Raw genomic sequence first — 22,127 nt, 5'->3', positions numbered from 1 at the left:
GATTTGCTAAAGTAACCCGACTCGATTTGCTACAGTACTCCACTCGATTTGCTACAGTAACTCTGCTCGATTTGCTACAGTGATTTTTTTAAGATGGCGCCTAAACTACCAATAGAGTAAAAAAGACTGTAGTCTAACAACCACTAAATCGGCCTAGATCTAAGTTTTTCAACCAAATCTGAACCAGACTAAAAAACTCAAAAACACAAAAAACACAGATTTGATGATTTTCGTGTAGATCAAAGGTGTAAGGTACTCCAAAAGTAGTTGATAACACGAAAAACAACCTCAAATCCAACAAAAACTAAGATCAAAATCCGAAAACTACGATCTGAAAACCACAAAAGGTTGAACCGAAAGCTCTGATAGCAATTGTAGGTACCTAGAACGGATCAAACAACAATGTTCTTTGATAAATCTCACTCGTGAGCTAGCGGAAATCACTCACAAGGACCCGAGATCTCTGATCTTGTTGTGTTCGGTTCACTGTCGAAAAGGGAAAGAAAAGAGAGAGTTGGTAGAAAGATAAGATAGAGTTTTCAAAAGGTTGGTTTAGCTTGTGCATGCTTCACCTTTTATAGGTGAAGCCATGCCATGCTCCCATCTATTATACCAGCCAGTGTTTAAAAACTCGCTAGGCGATCCCTAGGCAGCTGTCCCGGCCCCTTGTAGGGAGTACTCGGGGAGAACTCGGCCTGTACTCGAACAAGATAAATATAACATAAAATAATTATTGGATATTATATATATGTGTTAAGACAAGCGTAATTCACGTCAAAATAAACATTATTTATTTGAAAAAAAAACTTAATTCAAAATATTCATCTTTTGTTGTTATTTTTAACTTTTTAATAAAAAGAAATGGTGGCCGGGTTGACCTTGGAGGCCGAGTAATCCCGGGTACTCCGACTTTTGACGGAGTTGGACCTTGGCAAGTAATGGTGGCCGAGTTGGGAAAACGACGGCAAGGTTGATGTCCGAGGACCTTGGAATCGACATGGCCTTGTAATCCGACTTTTACAACACAATGTCAGCCCAAAGGGCTCTAAAATACAAGGTCTCGGGCTCAAACATACAGAAATGAAACCGAAAGCTAATAAATTACATCGTGAGCTGTATGAGTTAATACAAAAGACTACATCACAAAATAGGGCCCAACATATATTCTCCGATCTCTAGTTTCGCGACATTGTTAAGTTGTTTACGCGGTATTTGTTGAAGCTCTATATAAATTTATTTATTTTTTGTCAAAAACATTATTATTTTTTACTTTTATTTGCCTTGTTGGTGGTTGTAAAGGTACACAAGCTGCTATCGTTTTAGGCGGAGAATATTTGGGAGATCACTGCGCATGTAAAGTTTTTTGTTTTTTGTTTTTTTTTTTTTAATTTCTAACTTGAATCATTAGTATTTCTTTGGGTGTAAGTGTCAGGTTACAATTTGTTTAAGACAACGTGTTTTAAATGGACAACGGATTTTAGTCTTTGTTATCAAGGTGTTGAATTTTCAACCTGTTTGGTTAGCAAAAGTACTCAATAAATATAAACGGATAGTGTCATATTATTTAGATTTAAAATAATATTCATTACTTATCATGCATTAATCCAACCAGCAAATTCATTCATCCATCCATGGTTTAGGGATGTTGCATTACACTGTGAATTTCAGTCTTTAAATAATAAAGTGTTCCTAGATTCAACTTATTTTTAAATTCAAATTTTAAAGGTATGTAAGCTTCAAATCAAAGGTGGCGGCTAGTGTTGCCGCACAAAGATATTTATTTTAAACGAATCCAATTTCATCGGCCATCGCTCTTCTTGTGTGGTAAGCATAGAACTATATGTTCATCGTCGAGTTGAGTGAAGAAATCTTTTGTGATTGTTGTGCAATCACGGCAGCAGTTGAGGGGCTTTGCTCCAACACAACTTGGTATCCGTCGCCCCAATTATCCATTCCTTCAGCCATGACTTGCCAAAACGTTGTGCCCGAACAAGACCCGTCGTTTCTTGCACTTTCGTAAGCCATGTTGAATATGTTTTGAAAGTAATCGTCCCTTGCCTTGACGGTGTAGCCTGATGACCACGAGGACTTACCAAATTCCGCAATGAGTAATGGTTTTCGCAGGACGACTTTACTATCCTCAATATGGGCTTTAATCCATTTTTCTACAAACTCGGCTTGAGCTTCAGCGCTTCCTCCCGAAACCCTGTGAATCAGAATACGTGTATGTATGTCAATCAATCTAACAAAATGACATAAAAACGCTATAACTATAGCCAGGTGTTGGAGTTGGCTGGTGGTGTACGTTTCAGATTATATACATGACAAAATGAACAAACTTGTGTTTGAGTTAGATGGCGGTAAGGAACAGATGGTACCATTGATCCGGATAGAGATGGATGGTAGCGAAATCTACGTCATTGATCTTGTTGTTTGAAATAAAGTCAGTCCCAACTTCATAGCCTGGATTGATTTGTTTCCTATCAGGCATCGACTCTCCATAAAACCCTTCCAGCCCAATTTCAAGAAGATGATTCCTGTCAATTGATTTGACTTCAGCGGCCATTTCTACGGTCCATTCCTACAGGAAGAAGAGCGATCGAGGCGTTATTTATATATGTGTGTGCGTGCGTGCGTGCGTGTGTGTGTTAGCGGTTAGCTAGCTGGAGAACAAGCTAGCATAGATGAACCTGAAGCGTCTTTCCCGACAGATCAGACTGGCAACGGGGCTCATTCATCAGCTCCCATGCGAAGATGGTGGGATCGTCCTTATAGGCAACACCGGTGATTGAGTTGAGTCTCGTAAGAATGCTCTGTAAGTAAGTTGCACATATTAATTAGCATGCTCAAGAATAGCAACAACATATATACAACCAATTATGGATGCTGTAGAAAATATATAATTAATGTGACTGAAGACCAACATGCAGATCATATGTATATACCTTCACATGATTCTTATAATATCCTTTAACGACAGCGTTAGAAAAGAATTCGTCGTCGCTGTTAACGTACTGCCCTCCATGATCCCTGGCCCATTGAACGTATTGTTTTTTACCTCCAAAATCGTCCCAGTTATTGACCAAGCTTAGAATTAAGCGAAGGTTATGTTTTTTGGCTTCTGATATCACAAAATCCAGCCCCTGTAAAGACAATGAAGCCAGGATTAGATGTTTGATATCCTAGCTACTCCTAGGAGTATATATATTTGTTTGATATCTGATTATAGTTGAGTTTAAATAAAATCAATGACAAGCACATATAAAAAAAACTGAAAGAAATGAAATTGATATCCATCAGATTATTGGAGAACCTTAAACATGTCCTCATTGTAAACACCGGGAGAGGTTTGTAGGGGTTTGCTGCCACCATCACTAAAAGCCCAGGTCCTAACGATGTTCATTCCAACTTTTGAAGCTTCTTGAAAAGCATCTGAGACCTTGGTTTTCGTGGATGGATCAGCAGCCATACACATTAGCCAGTAGGCGTTAAACCCGTTAAAATACATCGGCTTTCCATTAACCTCGAAACGATGTTTCCTTGTCTCTGCAAAACTGCCATTAACGGAATGATCTCCATTGGGTGATGACATGGTTGATTAGATTTCAGTAGAAGTTGATATACGAAATGAGTATGAGCAATGGATGGAATGCAGAGTGTGTGTTCCGGTGTCCTAACTCCCTCTGTATTTATACTACGGATCTGTAACTAACTGGAAACGAGACCTCTTCATCTTGCTTGTGTAACTCAAGAACGCCCATGCATGGCTCCATACGGTTGGTTGCATGAACAGCTTTAACTCCAAACATAAAGTAGTTGCATAAGGCGTCATCACAATTCAGTTGGTGTCAACTGCGAAACACAAAGCGTTTGGTAGTCGTTTGCTAGCTTGTGTGCAATTTGTTCGTTTGAAGCTTCTATTTCTGGTCAATATATATTATTTCTCTATGTGCGTGGATCTTGTAAGTAACATCTGTTGAGGTGAGGTGAGGTGACGCATGTTGCATGAGCTTCAATTTGCATGTGATGTCACTTTCTGTTTCATCTTAGAAGCATATAACATCAAGTGGATCGATATATATATATAGCAAATTACATATGACTAGCTGATGACTTTTTTACCTTGCCTGATTTGTGGCCGGATTAACATCACGCAAGACAAACACGACCGTCGTACTCTTTAATGATTAGAAAACTCATTCCACGGTTCCGATTCTAGCTAGTTACAGGATTTTTGTATTAGGTACTTGTACATAATGTTGGAAAACATGGTGAATGGATATTTGGTGGTTTTATTATACGTGACTCTTTAAGCGGTAAATTGAATTATGTCTCTTAACTAAGGTGAAGGACACATAGAGAGACCGTTAGATATTAAAACAGTGGATATTTGCATTTTATTTAAATTTGGATTATTATTGTCATATATTGAAACTTGTGCACTTTATTTGAATTTTGAAATAAATAAATTAATTAGATATTGCCATATTTTATATTGCATGATTGTACCTTGTGAGCTGTGAACCACGGTTCGCGTCCCGGCATTTCCGCCTTAGGTTTGACAGTTGGGCTGATATAATATATCAAGAAATGGCCCGGCAAGAATGTTCACTATTGGGCTGCCTGTTTTATTTCAGTTTTGGGCCAGAATGATGGATCAGTCTCATATTTTAATTAGGCCTGCTCGCACAAATTTGATTCAACTACAAGAAATAATGAGCCAAGCCACATGTTTGCAAGATGTTTTTGGGCCGAGAAATAATTATATGTTCTCATTGACCAAACTTAAGAAAGTCAAAATTGGTCGGGTTTTCGTCATTGTTTAACCGTGTTCAAAGCTTTTTATTTTTATATTGTTTTCAAGGTGTTCGAGAAGTTGGATCCGTGTGGTGAACTTTGAACAAATTGGATACGGATTTGGATTTAAAGAAGAAATAATAAGTTTTGTTATTTGATCATTGAACCCGGTAATTCGAAATCGATTTGTGGATATTCGAGCTCTTCTCAACCTATATTGCTTAATACCTAAGAGAATGGATAAAGAAGCGAGAACTCCTCCATGAATGAAATTAGGCGGGTCATACCTTGAGGGGGTGAATTGAAACGAAGAGGCTTCGGTTTATCGGGTGATTTGTGAAGATGCGAGACACGGGTTGTCAAACTTTTGATATCACAGGCCGAGGGGGTGATTGTTTTGCCAATAATTTGTGACTTGCGATATAAATACGGCGAAACTCGTAATATATTTATGGTCAGGCTAATAATTAAAGTGGGCGTGAATTCCGGATCCGAGATGAGAGCTTCGGTGCACGCGTTTAGATTCAACGGGAAAAATGCTTCTAAAATATTATTGTTTTTTCTCTATATATGTCACATGTTGTCTTTTTATGTGTGTGTTTTTATGGTGTTTTCACCCACCCTAGGGGAACTCACCTTGGGTGGGGTCGGTTCGTTTATTATATTAATATTTTTACCGATTACGGGATCATTCGTTATCTATATTATCATTGTATTATTCATTCGATCGTATGATTTCACCACACCCGTCTCGATCGTTTATCAGGAACAGATCCGTTCGTTTGTCGGATCCGGTTTCGGGACCTAAACTTTTTTTTCAGTAAAGTAATTGCGACGGTACTCGACTCGATTTGCTAAAGTAACTCGTCTCGATTTGCTACAGTACTCGACTAGATTTGCTAAAGTAACCCGACTCGATTTGCTACAGTACTCCACTCGATTTGCTACAGTAACTCGGCTCGATTTGCTACAGTGATTTTTTTAAGATGGCGCCTAAACTACCAATAGAGTAAAAAAGACTGTAGTCTAACAACCACTAAATCGGCCTAGATCTAAGTTTTTCAACCAAATCTGAACCAGACTAAAAAACTCAAAAACACAGATTTGATGATTTTCGTGTAGATCAAAGGTGTAAGGTACTCCAAAAGTAGTTGATAACACGAAAAACAACCTCAAATCCAACAAAAACTAAGATCAAAATCCGAAAACTACGATCTGAAAACCACAAAAGGTTGAACCGAAAGCTCTGATAGCAATTGTAGGTACCTAGAACGGATCAAACAACAATGTTCTTTGATAAATCTCACTCGTGAGCTAGCGGAAATCACTCACAAGGAACCGAGATCTCTGATCTTGTTGTGTTCGGTTCACTGTCGAAAAGGGAAAGAAAAGAGAGAGTTGGTAGAAAGATAAGATAGAGTTTTCAAAAGGTTGGTTTAGCATGTGCATGCTTGACCTTTTATAGGTGAAGCCATGCCATGCTCCCATCTATTATACCAGCCAGTGTTTAAAAACTCGCTAGGCGATCCCTAGGCAGCTGTCCCGGCCCCTTGTAGGGAGTACTCGGGGAGAACTCGGCCTGTACTCGAACAAGATAAATATAACATAAAATAATTATTGGATATTATATATATGTGTTAAGACAAGCGTAATTCACGTCAAAATAAACATTATTTATATGAAAAAAAAACTTAATTCAAAATATTCATCTTTTGTTGTTATTTTTAACTTTTTAATAAAAAGAAATGGTGGCCGGGTTGACCTTGGAGGCCGAGTAATCCCGGGTACTCCGACTTTTGACGGAGTTGGACCTTGGCAAGTAATGGTGGCCGAGTTGGGAAAACGACGGCAAGGTTGATGTCCGAGGACCTTGGAATCGACATGGCCTTGTAATCCGACTTTTACAACACAATGTCAGCCCAAAGGGCTCTAAAATACAAGGTCTAGGGCTCAAACATACAGAAATGAAACCGAAAGCTAATAAATTACATCGTGAGCTGTATGAGTTAATACAAAAGACTACATCACAAAATAGGGCCCAACATATATTCTCCGATCTCTAGTTTCGCGACATTGTTAAGTTGTTTACGCGGTATTTGTTGAAGCTCTATATAAATTTATTTATTTTTTGTCAAAAACATTATTATTTTTTACTTTTATTTGCCTTGTTGGTGGTTGTAAAGGTACACAAGCTGCTATCGTTTTAGGCGGAGAATATTTGGGAGATCACTGCGCATGTAAAGTTTTTTGTTTTTTGTTTTTTTTTTTTTAATTTCTAACTTGAATCATTAGTATTTCTTTGGGTGTAAGTGTCAGGTTACAATTTGTTTAAGACAACGTGTTTTAAATGGACAACGGATTTTAGTCTTTGTTATCAAGGTGTTGAATTTTCAACCTGTTTGGTTAGCAAAAGTACTCAATAAATATAAACGGATAGTGTCATATTATTTAGATTTAAAATAATATTCATTACTTATCATGCATTAATCCAACCAGCAAATTCATTCATCCATCCATGGTTTAGGGATGTTGCATTACACTGTGAATTTCAGTCTTTAAATAATAAAGTGTTCCTAGATTCAACTTATTTTTAAATTCAAATTTTAAAGGTATGTAAGCTTCAAATCAAAGGTGGCGGCTAGTGTTGCCGCACAAAGATATTTATTTTAAACGAATCCAATTTCATCGGCCATCGCTCTTCTTGTGTGGTAAGCATAGAACTATATGTTCATCGTCGAGTTGAGTGAAGAAATCTTTTGTGATTGTTGTGCAATCACGGCAGCAGTTGAGGGGCTTTGCTCCAACACAACTTGGTATCCGTCGCCCCAATTATCCATTCCTTCAGCCATGACTTGCCAAAACGTTGTGCCCGAACAAGACCCGTCGTTTCTTGCACTTTCGTAAGCCATGTTGAATATGTTTTGAAAGTAATCGTCCCTTGCCTTGACGGTGTAGCCTGATGACCACGAGGACTTACCAAATTCCGCAATGAGTAATGGTTTTCGCAGGACGACTTTACTATCCTCAATATGGGCTTTAATCCATTTTTCTACAAACTCGGCTTGAGCTTCAGCGCTTCCTCCCGAAACCCTGTGAATCAGAATACGTGTATGTATGTCAATCAATCTAACAAAATGACATAAAAACGCTATAACTATAGCCAGGTGTTGGAGTTGGCTGGTGGTGTACGTTTCAGATTATATACATGACAAAATGAACAAACTTGTGTTTGAGTTAGATGGCGGTAAGGAACAGATGGTACCATTGATCCGGATAGAGATGGATGGTAGCGAAATCTACGTCATTGATCTTGTTGTTTGAAATAAAGTCAGTCCCAACTTCATAGCCTGGATTGATTTGTTTCCTATCAGGCATCGACTCTCCATAAAACCCTTCAAGCCCAATTTCAAGAAGATGATTCCTGTCAATTGATTTGACTTCAGCGGCCATTTCTACGGTCCATTCCTACAGGAAGAAGAGCGATCGAGGCGTTATTTATATATGTGTGTGCGTGCGTGCGTGCGTGCGCGTGTGTGTGTGTGTGTTAGCGGTTAGCTAGCTGGAGAACAAGCTAGCATAGATGAACCTGAAGCGTCTTTCCCGTCAGATCAGACTGGCAACGGGGCTCATTCATCAGCTCCCATGCGAAGATGGTGGGACCGTCCTTATAGGCAACACCGGTGATTGAGTTGAGTCTCGTAAGAATGCTCTGTAAGTTGCACATATTAATTAGCATGCTCAAGAATAGCAACAACATATATACAACCAATTATGGATGCTGTAGAAAATATATAATTAATGTGACTGAAGACCAACACGCAGATCATATGTATATACCTTCACATGATTCTTATAATATCCTTTAACGACAGCGTTAGAAAAGAATTCGTCGTCGCTGTTAACGTACTGCCCTCCATGATCCCTGGCCCATTGAACGTATTGTTTTTTACCTCCAAAATCGTCCCAGTTATTGACCAAGCTTAGAATTAAGGGAAGGTTATGTTTTTTGGCTTCTGATATCACAAAATCCAGCCCCTGTAAAGACAATGAAGCCAGGATTAGATGTTTGATATCCTAGCTACTCCTAGGAGTATATATATTTGTTTGATATCTGATTATAGTTGAGTTTAAATAAAATCAATGACAAGCACATATAAAAAAAACTGAAAGAAATGAAATTGATATCCATCAGATTATTGGAGAACCTTAAACATGTCCTCATTGTAAACACCGGGAGAGGTTTGTAGGGGTTTGCTGCCACCATCACTAAAAGCCCAGGTCCTAACGATGTTCATTCCAACTTTTGAAGCTTCTTGAAATGCATCTGAGACCTTGGTTTTCGTGGATGGATCAGCAGCCATACACATTAGCCAGTAGGCGTTAAACCCGTTAAAATACATCGGCTTTCCATTAACCTCGAAACGATGTTTCCTTGTCTCTGCAAAACTGCCATTAACGGAATGATCTCCATTGGGTGATGACATGGTTGATTAGATTTCAGTAGAAGTTGATATACGAAATGAGTATGAGCAATGGATGGAATGCAGAGTGTGTGTTCCGGTGTCCTAACTCCCTCTGTATTTATACTACGGATCGGTAACTAACTGGAAACGAGACCTCTTCATCTTGCTTGTGTAACTCAAGAACGCCCATGCATGGCTCCATACGGTTGGTTGCATGAACAGCTTTAACTCCAAACATAAAGTAGTTGCATAAGGCGTCATCACAATTCAGTTGGTGTCAACTGCGAAACACAAAGCGTTTGGTAGTCGTTTGCTAGCTTGTGTGCAATTTGTTCGTTTGAAGCTTCTATTTCTGGTCAATATATATTATTTCTCTATGTGCGTGGATCTTGTAAGTAACATCTGGTGAGGTGAGGTGACGCATGTTGCATGAGCTTCAATTTGCATGTGATGTCACTTTCTGTTTCATCTTAGAAGCATATAACATCAAGTGGATCGATATATATATATAGCAAATTACATATGACTAGCTGATGACTTTTTTACCTTGCCTGATTTGTGGCCGGATTAACATCACGCAAGACAAACACGACCGTCGTACTCTTTAATGATTAGAAAACTCATTCCACGGTTCCGATTCTAGCTAGTTATAGGATTTTTGTATTAGGTACTTGTACATAATGTTGGAAAACATGGTGAATGGATATTTGGTGGTTTTATTATACGTGACTCTTTAAGCGGTAAATTGAATTATGTCTCTTAACTAAGGTGAAGGACACATAGAGAGACCGTTAGATATTAAAACAGTACCCATGACCTAATGGTCTAGTGGTATGGTGTCCACCTTTTAAAGTGGAGGTGGTGGGTTCAAATCCTTGCAAGTGCAAGGTTAGAGGGATTTTAGGTGAAAAAATTTGTTGTTTCAAAAAAAAAAAAAAAAAAAGATATTAAAACAGTGGATATTTGCATTTTATTTAAATTTGGATTATTATTGTCATATATTGAAACTTGTGCACTTTATTTGAATTTTGAAATAAATAAATTAATTAGATATTGCCATATTTTATATTGCATGATAGTACCTTGTGAGCTGTGAACCACGGTTCGCGTCCCGGCATTTCCGCCTTAGGTTTAACAGTTGGGCTGATATAATATATCAAGAAATGGCCCGGCAAGAATGTTCACTATTGGGCTGCCTGTTTTATTTCAGTTTTGGGCCAGAATGATGGATCAGTCTCATATTTTAATTAGGCCTGCTCGCACAAATTTGATTCAACTACAAGAAATAATGAGCCAAGCCACATGTTTGCAAGATGTTTTTGGGCCGAGAAATAATTATATGTTCTCATTGACCAAACTTAAGAAAGTCAAAATTGGTCGGGTTTTCATCATTGTTTAACCGTGTTCAAAGCTTTTTATTTTTATATTGTTTTCAAGGTGTTCGAGAAGTTGGATCCGTGTGGTGAACTTTGAACAAATTGGATACGGATTTGGATTTAAAGAAGAAATAATAAGTTTTGTTATTTGATCATTGAACCCGGTAATTCGAAATCGATTTGTGGATATTCGAGCTCTTCTCAACCTATATTGCTTAATACCTAAGAGAATGGATAAAGAAGCGAGAACTCCTCCATGAATGAAATTAGGCGGGTCATACCTTGAGGGGGTGAATTGAAACGAAGAGGCTTCGGTTTATCGGGTGATTTGTGAAGATGCGAGACACGGGTTGTCAAACTTTTGATATCACAGGCCGAGGGGGTGATTGTTTTGCCAATAATTTGTGACTTGCGATATAAATACGGCAAAACTCGTAATATATTTATGGTCAGGCTAATAATTAAAGTGGGCGTGAATTCCGGATCCGAGATGAGAGCTTCGGTGCACGCGTTTAGATTCAACGGGAAAAATGCTTCTAAAATATTGTTGTTTTTTCTCTGTATATGTCACATGTTGTCTTTTTATCTGTGTGTTTTTATGGTGTTTTCACCCACCCTAGGGGAACTCACCTTGGGTGGGGTCGGTTCGTTTATTATATTAATATTTTTACCGATTACGGGATCATTCGTTATCTATATTATCATTGTATTATTCATTCGATCGTATGATTTCACCACACCCGTCTCGATCGTTTATCAGGAACAGATCCGTTCGTTTGTCGGATCCGGTTTCGGGACCTAAACTTTTTTTTCAGTAAAGTAATTGCGACGGTACTCGACTCGATTTGCTAAAGTAACTCGTCTCGATTTGCTACAGTACTCGACTAGATTTGCTAAAGTAACCCGACTCGATTTGCTACAGTACTCCACTCGATTTGCTACAGTAACTCTGCTCGATTTGCTACAGTGATTTTTTTAAGATGGCGCCTAAACTACCAATAGAGTAAAAAAGACTGTAGTCTAACAACCACTAAATCGGCCTAGATCTAAGTTTTTCAACCAAATCTGAACCAGACTAAAAAACTCAAAAACACAAAAAACACAGATTTGATGATTTTCGTGTAGATCAAAGGTGTAAGGTACTCCAAAAGTAGTTGATAACACGAAAAACAACCTCAAATCCAACAAAAACTAAGATCAAAATCCGAAAACTACGATCTGAAAACCACAAAAGGTTGAACCGAAAGCTCTGATAGCAATTGTAGGTACCTAGAACGGATCAAACAACAATGTTCTTTGATAAATCTCACTCGTGAGCTAGCGGAAATCACTCACAAGGACCCGAGATCTCTGATCTTGTTGTGTTCGGTTCACTGTCGAAAAGGGAAAGAAAAGAGAGAGTTGGTAGAAAGATAAGATAGAGTTTTCAAAAGGTTGGTTTAGCTTGTGCATGCTTCACCTTTTATAGGTGAAGCCATGCCATGCTCCCATCTATTATACCAGCCAGTGTTTAAAAACTCGCTAGGCGATTCCTAGGCAGCTGTCCCGGCCCCTTGTAGGGAGTACTCGGGGAGAACTCGGCCTGTACTCGAACAAGATAAATATAACATAAAATAATTATTGGATATTATATATATGTGTTAAGACAAGCGTAATTCACGTCAAAATAAACATTATTTATTTGAAAAAAAAACTTAATTCAAAATATTCATCTTTTGTTGTTATTTTTAACTTTTTAATAAAAAGAAATGGTGGCCGGGTTGACCTTGGAGGCCGAGTAATCCCGGGTACTCCGACTTTTGACGGAGTTGGACCTTGGCAAGTAATGGTGGCCGAGTTGGGAAAACGACGGCAAGGTTGATGTCCGAGGACCTTGGAATCGACATGGCCTTGTAATCCGACTTTTACAACACAATGTCAGCCCAAAGGGCTCTAAAATACAAGGTCTCGGGCTCAAACATACAGAAATGAAACCGAAAGCTAATAAATTACATCGTGAGCTGTATGAGTTAATACAAAAGACTACATCACAAAATAGGGCCCAACATATATTCTCCGATCTCTAGTTTCGCGACATTGTTAAGTTGTTTACGCGGTATTTGTTGAAGCTCTATATAAATTTATTTATTTTTTGTCAAAAACATTATTATTTTTTACTTTTATTTGCCTTGTTGGTGGTTGTAAAGGTACACAAGCTGCTATCGTTTTAGGCGGAGAATATTTGGGAGATCACTGCGCATGTAAAGTTTTTTGTTTTTTGTTTTTTTTTTTTTAATTTCTAACTTGATTCATTAGTATTTCTTTGGGTGTAAGTGTCAGGTTACAATTTGTTTAAGACAACGTGTTTTAAATGGACAACGGATTTTAGTCTTTGTTATCAAGGTGTTGAATTTTCAACCTGTTTGGTTAGCAAAAGTACTCAATAAATATAAACGGATAGTGTCATATTATTTAGATTTAAAATAATATTCATTACTTATCATGCATTAATCCAACCAGCAAATTCATTCATCCATCCATGGTTTAGGGATGTTGCATTACACTGTGAATTTCAGTCTTTAAATAATAAAGTGTTCCTAGATTCAACTTATTTTTAAATTCAAATTTTAAAGGTATGTAAGCTTCAAATCAAAGGTGGCGGCTAGTGTTGCCGCACAAAGATATTTATTTTAAACGAATCCAATTTCATCGGCCATCGCTCTTCTTGTGTGGTAAGCATAGAACTATATGTTCATCGTCGAGTTGAGTGAAGAAATCTTTTGTGATTGTTGTGCAATCACGGCAGCAGTTGAGGGGCTTTGCTCCAACACAACTTGGTATCCGTCGCCCCAATTATCCATTCCTTCAGCCATGACTTGCCAAAACGTTGTGCCCGAACAAGACCCGTCGTTTCTTGCACTTTCGTAAGCCATGTTGAATATGTTTTGAAAGTAATCGTCCCTTGCCTTGACGGTGTAGCCTGATGACCACGAGGACTTACCAAATTCCGTAATGAGTAATGGTTTTCGCAGGACGACTTTACTATCCTCAATATGGGCTTTAATCCATTTTTCTACAAACTCGGCTTGAGCTTCAGCGCTTCCTCCCGAAACCCTGTGAATCAGAATACGTGTATGTATGTCAATCAATCTAACAAAATGACATAAAAACGCTATAACTATAGCCAGGTGTTGGAGTTGGCTGGTGGTGTACGTTTCAGATTATATACATGACAAAATGAACAAACTTGTGTTTGAGTTAGATGGCGGTAAGGAACAGATGGTACCATTGATCCGGATAGAGATGGATGGTAGCGAAATCTACGTCATTGATCTTGTTGTTTGAAATAAAGTCAGTCCCAACTTCATAGCCTGGATTGATTTGTTTCCTATCAGGCATCGACTCTCCATAAAACCCTTCAAGCCCAATTTCAAGAAGATGATTCCTGTCAATTGATTTGACTTCAGCGGCCATTTCTACGGTCCATTCCTACAGGAAGAAGAGCGATCGAGGCGTTATTTATATATGTGCGTGCGTGCGTGCGTGTGTGTGTGTGTGTGTTAGCGGTTAGCTAGCTGGAGAACAAGCTAGCATAGATGAACCTGAAGCGTCTTTCCCGACAGATCAGACTGGCAACGGGGCTCATTCATCAGCTCCCATGCGAAGATGGTGGGATCGTCCTTATAGGCAACACCGGTGATTGAGTTGAGTCTCGTAAGAATGCTCTGTAAGTAAGTTGCGCATATTAATTAGCATGCTCAAGAATAGCAACAACATATATACAACCAATTATGGATGCTGTAGAAAATATATAATTAATGTGACTGAAGACCAACATGCAGATCATATGTATATACCTTCACATGATTCTTATAATATCCTTTAACGACAGCGTTAGAAAAGAATTCGTCGTCGCTGTTAACGTACTGCCCTCCATGATCCCTGGCCCATTGAACGTATTGTTTTTTACCTCCAAAATCGTCCCAGTTATTGACCAAGCTTAGAATTAAGCGAAGGTTATGTTTTTTGGCTTCTGATATCACAAAATCCAGCCCCTGTAAAGACAATGAAGCCAGGATTAGATGTTTGATATCCTAGCTACTCCTAGGAGTATATATATTTGTTTGATATCTGATTATAGTTGAGTTTAAATAAAATCAATGACAAGCACATATAAAAAAAACGGAAAGAAATGAAATTGATATCCATCAGATTATTGGAGAACCTTAAACATGTCCTCATTGTAAACACCGGGAGAGGTTTGTAGGGGTTTGCTGCCACCATCACTAAAAGCCCAGGTCCTAACGATGTTCATTCCAACTTTTGAAGCTTCTTGAAAAGCATCTGAGACCTTGGTTTTCGTGGATGGATCAGCAGCCATACACATTAGCCAGTAGGCGTTAAACCCGTTAAAATACATCGGCTTTCCATTAACCTCGAAACGATGTTTCCTTGTCTCTGCAAAACTGCCATTAACGGAATGATCTCCATTGGGTGATGACATGGTTGATTAGATTTCAGTAGAAGTTGATATACGAAATGAGTATGAGCAATGGATGGAATGCAGAGTGTGTGTTCCGGTGTCCTAACTCCCTCTGTATTTATACTACGGATCAGTAACTAACTGGAAACGAGACCTCTTCATCTTGCTTGTGTAACTCAAGAACGCCCATGCATGGCTCCATACGGTTGGTTGCATGAACAGCTTTAACTCCAAACATAAAGTAGTTGCATAAGGCGTCATCACAATTCAGTTGGTGTCAACTGCGAAACACAAAGCGTTTGGTAGTCGTTTGCTAGCTTGTGTGCAATTTGTTCGTTTGAAGCTTCTATTTCTGGTCAATATATATTATTTCTCTATGTGCGTGGATCTTGTAAGTAACATCTGGTGAGGTGAGGTGACGCATGTTGCATGAGCTTCAATTTGCATGTGATGTCACTTTCTGTTTCATCTTAGAAGCATATAACATCAAGTGGATCGATATATATATATATATATAGCAAATTACATATGACTAGCTGATGACTTTTTTACCTTGCCTGATTTGTGGCCGGATTAACATCACGCAAGACAAACACGACCGTCGTACTCTTTAATGATTAGAAAACTCATTCCACGGTTCCGATTCTAGCTAGTTATAGGATTTTTGTATTAGGTACTTGTACATAATGTTGGAAAACATGGTGAATGGATATTTGGTGGTTTTATTATACGTGACTCTTTAAGCGGTAAATTGAATTATGTCTCTTAACTAAGGTGAAGGACACATAGAGAGACCGTTAGATATTAAAACAGTACCCATGACCTAATGGTCTAGTGGTATGGTGTCCACCTTTTAAAGTGGAGGTGGTGGGTTCAAATCCTTGCAAGTGCAAGGTTAGAGGGATTTTAGGTGAAAAATTTGTTGTTTCAAAAAAAAAAAAAAAAAAAAGATATTAAAACAGTGGATATTTGCATTTTATTTAAATTTGGATTATTATTGTCATATATTGAAACTTGTGCACTTTATTTGAATTTTGAAATAAATAAATTAATTAGATATTGCCATATTTTATATTGCATGATAGTACCTTGTGAGCTGTGAACCACGGTTCGCGTCCCGGCATTTCCGCCTTAGGTTTGACAGTTGGGCTGATATAATATATCAAGAAATGGCCCGGCAAGAATGTTCACTATTGGGCTGCCTGTTTTATTTCAGTTTTGGGCCAGAATGATGGATCAGTCTCATATTTTAATTAGGCCTGCTCGCACAAATTTGATTCAACTACAAGAAATAATGAGCCAAGCCACATGTTTGCAAGATGTTTTTGGGCCGAGAAATAATTATATGTTCTCATTGACCAAACTTAAGAAAGTCAAAATTGGTCGGGTTTTCGTCATTGTTTAACCGTGTTCAAAGCTTTTTATTTTTATATTGTTTTCAAGGTGTTCGAGAAGTTGGATCCGTGTGGTGAACTTTGAACAAATTGGATACGGATTTGGATTTAAAGAAGAAATAATAAGTTTTGTTATTTGATCATTGAACCCGGTAATTCGAAATCGATTTGTGGATATTCGAGCTCTTCTCAACCTATATTGCTTAATACCTAAGAGAATGGATAAAGAAGCGAGAACTCCTCCATGAATGAAATTAGGCGGGTCATACCTTGAGGGGGTGAATTGAAACGAAGAGGCTTCGGTTTATCGGGTGATTTGTGAAGATGCGAGACACGGGTTGTCAAACTTTTGATATCACAGGCCGAGGGGGTGATTGTTTTGCCAATAATTTGTGACTTGCGATATAAATACGGCAAAACTCGTAATATATTTATGGTCAGGCTAATAATTAAAGTGGGCGTGAATTCCGGATCCGAGATGAGAGCTTCGGTGCACGCGTTTAGATTCAACGGGAAAAATGCTTCTAAAATATTGTTGTTTTTTCTCTGTATATGTCACATGTTGTCTTTTTATCTGTGTGTTTTTATGGTGTTTTCACCCACCCTAGGGGAACTCACCTTGGGTGGGGTCGGTTCGTTTATTATATTAATATTTTTACCGATTACGGGATCATTCGTTATCTATATTATCATTGTATTATTCATTCGATCGTATGATTTCACCACACCCGTCTCGATCGTTTATCAGGAACAGATCCGTTCGTTTGTCGGATCCGGTTTCGGGACCTAAACTTTTTTTTCAGTAAAGTAATTGCGACGGTACTCGACTCGATTTGCTAAAGTAACTCGTCTCGATTTGCTACAGTACTCGACTAGATTTGCTAAAGTAACCCGACTCGATTTGCTACAGTACTCCACTCGATTTGCTACAGTAACTCGGCTCGATTTGCTACAGTGATTTTTTTAAGATGGCGCCTAAACTACCAATAGAGTAAAAAAGACTGTAGTCTAACAACCACTAAATCGGCCTAGATCTAAGTTTTTCAACCAAATCTGAACCAGACTAAAAAACTCAAAAACACAAAAAACACAGATTTGATGATTTTCGTGTAGATCAAAGGTGTAAGGTACTCCAAAAGTAGTTGATAACACGAAAAACAACCTCAAATCCAACAAAAACTAAGATCAAAATCCGAAAACTACGATCTGAAAACCACAAAAGGTTGAACCGAAAGCTCTGATAGCAATTGTAGGTACCTAGAACGGATCAAACAACAATGTTCTTTGATAAATCTCACTCGTGAGCTAGTGGAAATCACTCACAAGGAACCGAGATCTCTGATCTTGTTGTGTTCGGTTCACTGTCGAAAAGGGAAAGAAAAGAGAGAGTTGGTAGAAAGATAAGATAGAGTTTTCAAAAGGTTGGTTTAGCATGTGCATGCTTCACCTTTTATAGGTGAAGCCATGCCATGCTCCCATCTATTATACCAGCCAGTGTTTAAAAACTCGCTAGTCGATCCCTAGGCAGCTGTCCCGGCCCCTTGTAGGGAGTACTCGGGGAGAACTCGGCCTGTACTCGAACAAGATAAATATAACATAAAATAATTATTGGATATTATATATATGTGTTAAGACAAGCGTAATTCACGTCAAAATAAACATTATTTATATGAAAAAAAAACTTAATTCAAAATATTCATCTTTTGTTGTTATTTTTAACTTTTTAATAAAAAGAAATGGTGGCCGGGTTGACCTTGGAGGCCGAGTAATCCCGGGTACTCCGACTTTTGACGGAGTTGGACCTTGGCAAGTAATGGTGGCCGAGTTGGGAAAACGACGGCAAGGTTGATGTCCGAGGACCTTGGAATCGACATGGCCTTGTAATCCGACTTTTACAACACAATGTCAGCCCAAAGGGCTCTAAAATACAAGGTCTAGGGCTCAAACATACAGAAATGAAACCGAAAGCTAATAAATTACATCGTGAGCTGTATGAGTTAATACAAAAGACTACATCACAAAATAGGGCCCAACATATATTCTCCGATCTCTAGTTTCGCGACATTGTTAAGTTGTTTACGCGGTATTTGTTGAAGCTCTATATAAATTTATTTATTTTTTGTCAAAAACATTATTATTTTTTACTTTTATTTGCCTTGTTGGTGGTTGTAAAGGTACACAAGCTGCTATCGTTTTAGGCGGAGAATATTTGGGAGATCACTGCGCATGTAAAGTTTTTTGTTTTTTGTTTTTTTTTTTTTAATTTCTAACTTGAATCATTAGTATTTCTTTGGGTGTAAGTGTCAGGTTACAATTTGTTTAAGACAACGTGTTTTAAATGGACAACGGATTTTAGTCTTTGTTATCAAGGTGTTGAATTTTCAACCTGTTTGGTTAGCAAAAGTACTCAATAAATATAAACGGATAGTGTCATATTATTTAGATTTAAAATAATATTCATTACTTATCATGCATTAATCCAACCAGCAAATTCATTCATCCATCCATGGTTTAGGGATGTTGCATTACACTGTGAATTTCAGTCTTTAAATAATAAAGTGTTCCTAGATTCAACTTATTTTTAAATTCAAATTTTAAAGGTATGTAAGCTTCAAATCAAAGGTGGCGGCTAGTGTTGCCGCACAAAGATATTTATTTTAAACGAATCCAATTTCATCGGCCATCGCTCTTCTTGTGTGGTAAGCATAGAACTATATGTTCATCGTCGAGTTGAGTGAAGAAATCTTTTGTGATTGTTGTGCAATCACGGCAGCAGTTGAGGGGCTTTGCTCCAACACAACTTGGTATCCGTCGCCCCAATTATCCATTCCTTCAGCCATGACTTGCCAAAACGTTGTGCCCGAACAAGACCCGTCGTTTCTTGCACTTTCGTAAGCCATGTTGAATATGTTTTGAAAGTAATCGTCCCTTGCCTTGACGGTGTAGCCTGATGACCACGAGGACTTACCAAATTCCGCAATGAGTAATGGTTTTCGCAGGACGACTTTACTATCCTCAATATGGGCTTTAATCCATTTTTCTACAAACTCGGCTTGAGCTTCAGCGCTTCCTCCCGAAACCCTGTGAATCAGAATACGTGTATGTATGTCAATCAATCTAACAAAATGACATAAAAACGCTATAACTATAGCCAGGTGTTGGAGTTGGCTGGTGGTGTACGTTTCAGATTATATACATGACAAAATGAACAAACTTGTGTTTGAGTTAGATGGCGGTAAGGAACAGATGGTACCATTGATCCGGATAGAGATGGATGGTAGCGAAATCTACGTCATTGATCTTGTTGTTTGAAATAAAGTCAGTCCCAACTTCATAGCCTGGATTGATTTGTTTCCTATCAGGCATCGACTCTCCATAAAACCCTTCCAGCCCAATTTCAAGAAGATGATTCCTGTCAATTGATTTGACTTCAGCGGCCATTTCTACGGTCCATTCCTACAGGAAGAAGAGCGATCGAGGCGTTATTTATATATGTGTGTGCGTGCGTGCGTGCGTGCGTGTGTGTGTTAGCGGTTAGCTAGCTGGAGAACAAGCTAGCATAGATGAACCTGAAGCGTCTTTCCCGACAGATCAGACTGGCAACGGGGCTCATTCATCAGCTCCCATGCGAAGATGGTGGGATCGTCCTTATAGGCAACACCGGTGATTGAGTTGAGTCTCGTAAGAATGCTCTGTAAGTAAGTTGCACATATTAATTAGCATGCTCAAGAATAGCAACAACATATATACAACCAATTATGGATGCTGTAGAAAATATATAATTAATGTGACTGAAGACCAACATGCAGATCATATGTATATACCTTCACATGATTCTTATAATATCCTTTAACGACAGCGTTAGAAAAGAATTCGTCGTCGCTGTTAACGTACTGCCCTCCATGATCCCTGGCCCATTGAACGTATTGTTTTTTACCTCCAAAATCGTCCCAGTTATTGACCAAGCTTAGAATTAAGCGAAGGTTATGTTTTTTGGCTTCTGATATCACAAAATCCAGCCCCTGTAAAGACAATGAAGCCAGGATTAGATGTTTGATATCCTAGCTACTCCTAGGAGTATATATATTTGTTTGATATCTGATTATAGTTGAGTTTAAATAAAATCAATGACAAGCACATATAAAAAAAACTGAAAGAAATGAAATTGATATCCATCAGATTATTGGAGAACCTTAAACATGTCCTCATTGTAAACACCGGGAGAGGTTTGTAGGGGTTTGCTGCCACCATCACTAAAAGCCCAGGTCCTAACGATGTTCATTCCAACTTTTGAAGCTTCTTGAAAAGCATCTGAGACCTTGGTTTTCGTGGATGGATCAGCAGCCATACACATTAGCCAGTAGGCGTTAAACCCGTTAAAATACATCGGCTTTCCATTAACCTCGAAACGATGTTTCCTTGTCTCTGCAAAACTGCCATTAACGGAATGATCTCCATTGGGTGATGACATGGTTGATTAGATTTCAGTAGAAGTTGATATACGAAATGAGTATGAGCAATGGATGGAATGCAGAGTGTGTGTTCCGGTGTCCTAACTCCCTCTGTATTTATACTACGGATCGGTAACTAACTGGAAACGAGACCTCTTCATCTTGCTTGTGTAACTCAAGAACGCCCATGCATGGCTCCATACGGTTGGTTGCATGAACAGCTTTAACTCCAAACATAAAGTAGTTGCATAAGGCGTCATCACAATTCAGTTGGTGTCAACTGCGAAACACAAAGCGTTTGGTAGTCGTTTGCTAGCTTGTGTGCAATTTGTTCGTTTGAAGCTTCTATTTCTGGTCAATATATATTATTTCTCTATGTGCGTGGATCTTGTAAGTAACATCTGGTGAGGTGAGGTGACGCATGTTGCATGAGCTTCAATTTGCATGTGATGTCACTTTCTGTTTCATCTTAGAAGCATATAACATCAAGTGGATCGATATATATATATAGCAAATTACATATGACTAGCTGATGACTTTTTTACCTTGCCTGATTTGTGGCCGGATTAACATCACGCAAGACAAACACGACCGTCGTACTCTTTAATGATTAGAAAACTCATTCCACGGTTCCGATTCTAGCTAGTTACAGGATTTTTGTATTAGGTACTTGTACATAATGTTGGAAAACATGGTGAATGGATATTTGGTGGTTTTATTATACGTGACTCTTTAAGCGGTAAATTGAATTATGTCTCTTAACTAAGGTGAAGGACACATAGAGAGACCGTTAGATATTAAAACAGTGGATATTTGCATTTTATTTAAATTTGGATTATTATTGTCATATATTGAAACTTGTGCACTTTATTTGAATTTTGAAATAAATAAATTAATTAGATATTGCCATATTTTATATTGCATGATAGTACCTTGTGAGCTGTGAACCACGGTTCGCGTCCCGGCATTTCCGCCTTAGGTTTGACAGTTGGGCTAATATAATATATCAAGAAATGGCCCGGCAAGAATGTTCACTATTGGGCTGCCTGTTTTATTTCAGTTTTGGGCCAGAATGATGGATCAGTCTCATATTTTAATTAGGCCTGCTCGCACAAATTTGATTCAACTACAAGAAATAATGAGCCAAGCCACATGTTTGCAAGATGTTTTTTGGCCGAGAAATA

The 22,127-nt window shown here is 38.4% G+C and overlaps 4 protein-coding genes across 4 annotated transcripts; all 4 read right to left on the bottom strand.

Annotated features, from left to right (window-relative positions):
• Nucleotides 1-1,836: 1,836 nt before the first annotated feature.
• Nucleotides 1,837-3,592, bottom strand: LOC143572202 (putative mannan endo-1,4-beta-mannosidase 9). The gene is made up of 5 exons (XM_077057423.1): nt 3,314-3,592; nt 2,946-3,143; nt 2,691-2,813; nt 2,379-2,581; nt 1,837-2,206 (listed from the first exon to the last, which is right to left on the bottom strand). The coding sequence occupies exons 1-5, from the start codon at nt 3,590-3,592 to the stop codon at nt 1,837-1,839; spliced, it is 1,173 nt and encodes a 390-aa protein (XP_076913538.1).
• A 3,799-nt stretch (nt 3,593-7,391) lies between these two features.
• On the bottom strand, nt 7,392-9,362 carry LOC143572196 (putative mannan endo-1,4-beta-mannosidase 9). The gene is made up of 5 exons (XM_077057417.1): nt 9,003-9,362; nt 8,635-8,832; nt 8,384-8,506; nt 8,060-8,262; nt 7,392-7,887 (listed from the first exon to the last, which is right to left on the bottom strand). The coding sequence occupies exons 1-5, from the start codon at nt 9,279-9,281 to the stop codon at nt 7,518-7,520; spliced, it is 1,173 nt and encodes a 390-aa protein (XP_076913532.1). The 5' UTR covers nt 9,282-9,362; the 3' UTR covers nt 7,392-7,517.
• A 3,871-nt stretch (nt 9,363-13,233) lies between these two features.
• Nucleotides 13,234-15,319, bottom strand: LOC143572195 (putative mannan endo-1,4-beta-mannosidase 9). The gene is made up of 5 exons (XM_077057416.1): nt 14,841-15,319; nt 14,473-14,670; nt 14,218-14,340; nt 13,902-14,104; nt 13,234-13,729 (listed from the first exon to the last, which is right to left on the bottom strand). The coding sequence occupies exons 1-5, from the start codon at nt 15,117-15,119 to the stop codon at nt 13,360-13,362; spliced, it is 1,173 nt and encodes a 390-aa protein (XP_076913531.1). The 5' UTR covers nt 15,120-15,319; the 3' UTR covers nt 13,234-13,359.
• Nucleotides 15,320-19,203: 3,884 nt separating this feature from the next.
• On the bottom strand, nt 19,204-20,963 carry LOC143572201 (putative mannan endo-1,4-beta-mannosidase 9). Its single transcript, XM_077057422.1, has 5 exons — nt 20,685-20,963; nt 20,317-20,514; nt 20,062-20,184; nt 19,746-19,948; nt 19,204-19,573 (listed from the first exon to the last, which is right to left on the bottom strand). Exons 1-5 carry the CDS (start codon nt 20,961-20,963, stop codon nt 19,204-19,206), a joined length of 1,173 nt encoding a protein of 390 aa, XP_076913537.1.
• Between the last annotated feature and the right edge of the window lie 1,164 nt (nt 20,964-22,127).

This window comes from Bidens hawaiensis, unplaced genomic scaffold (genome assembly GCF_021521415.1).
Source record: "Bidens hawaiensis isolate Kalapana, Puna unplaced genomic scaffold, B.hawaiensis_p1.1 tig00025765_1, whole genome shotgun sequence".
Classification (NCBI taxonomy): domain Eukaryota; kingdom Viridiplantae; phylum Streptophyta; class Magnoliopsida; order Asterales; family Asteraceae; genus Bidens; species Bidens hawaiensis.
This window is presented reverse-complemented; position numbering and strand designations above follow the sequence as displayed.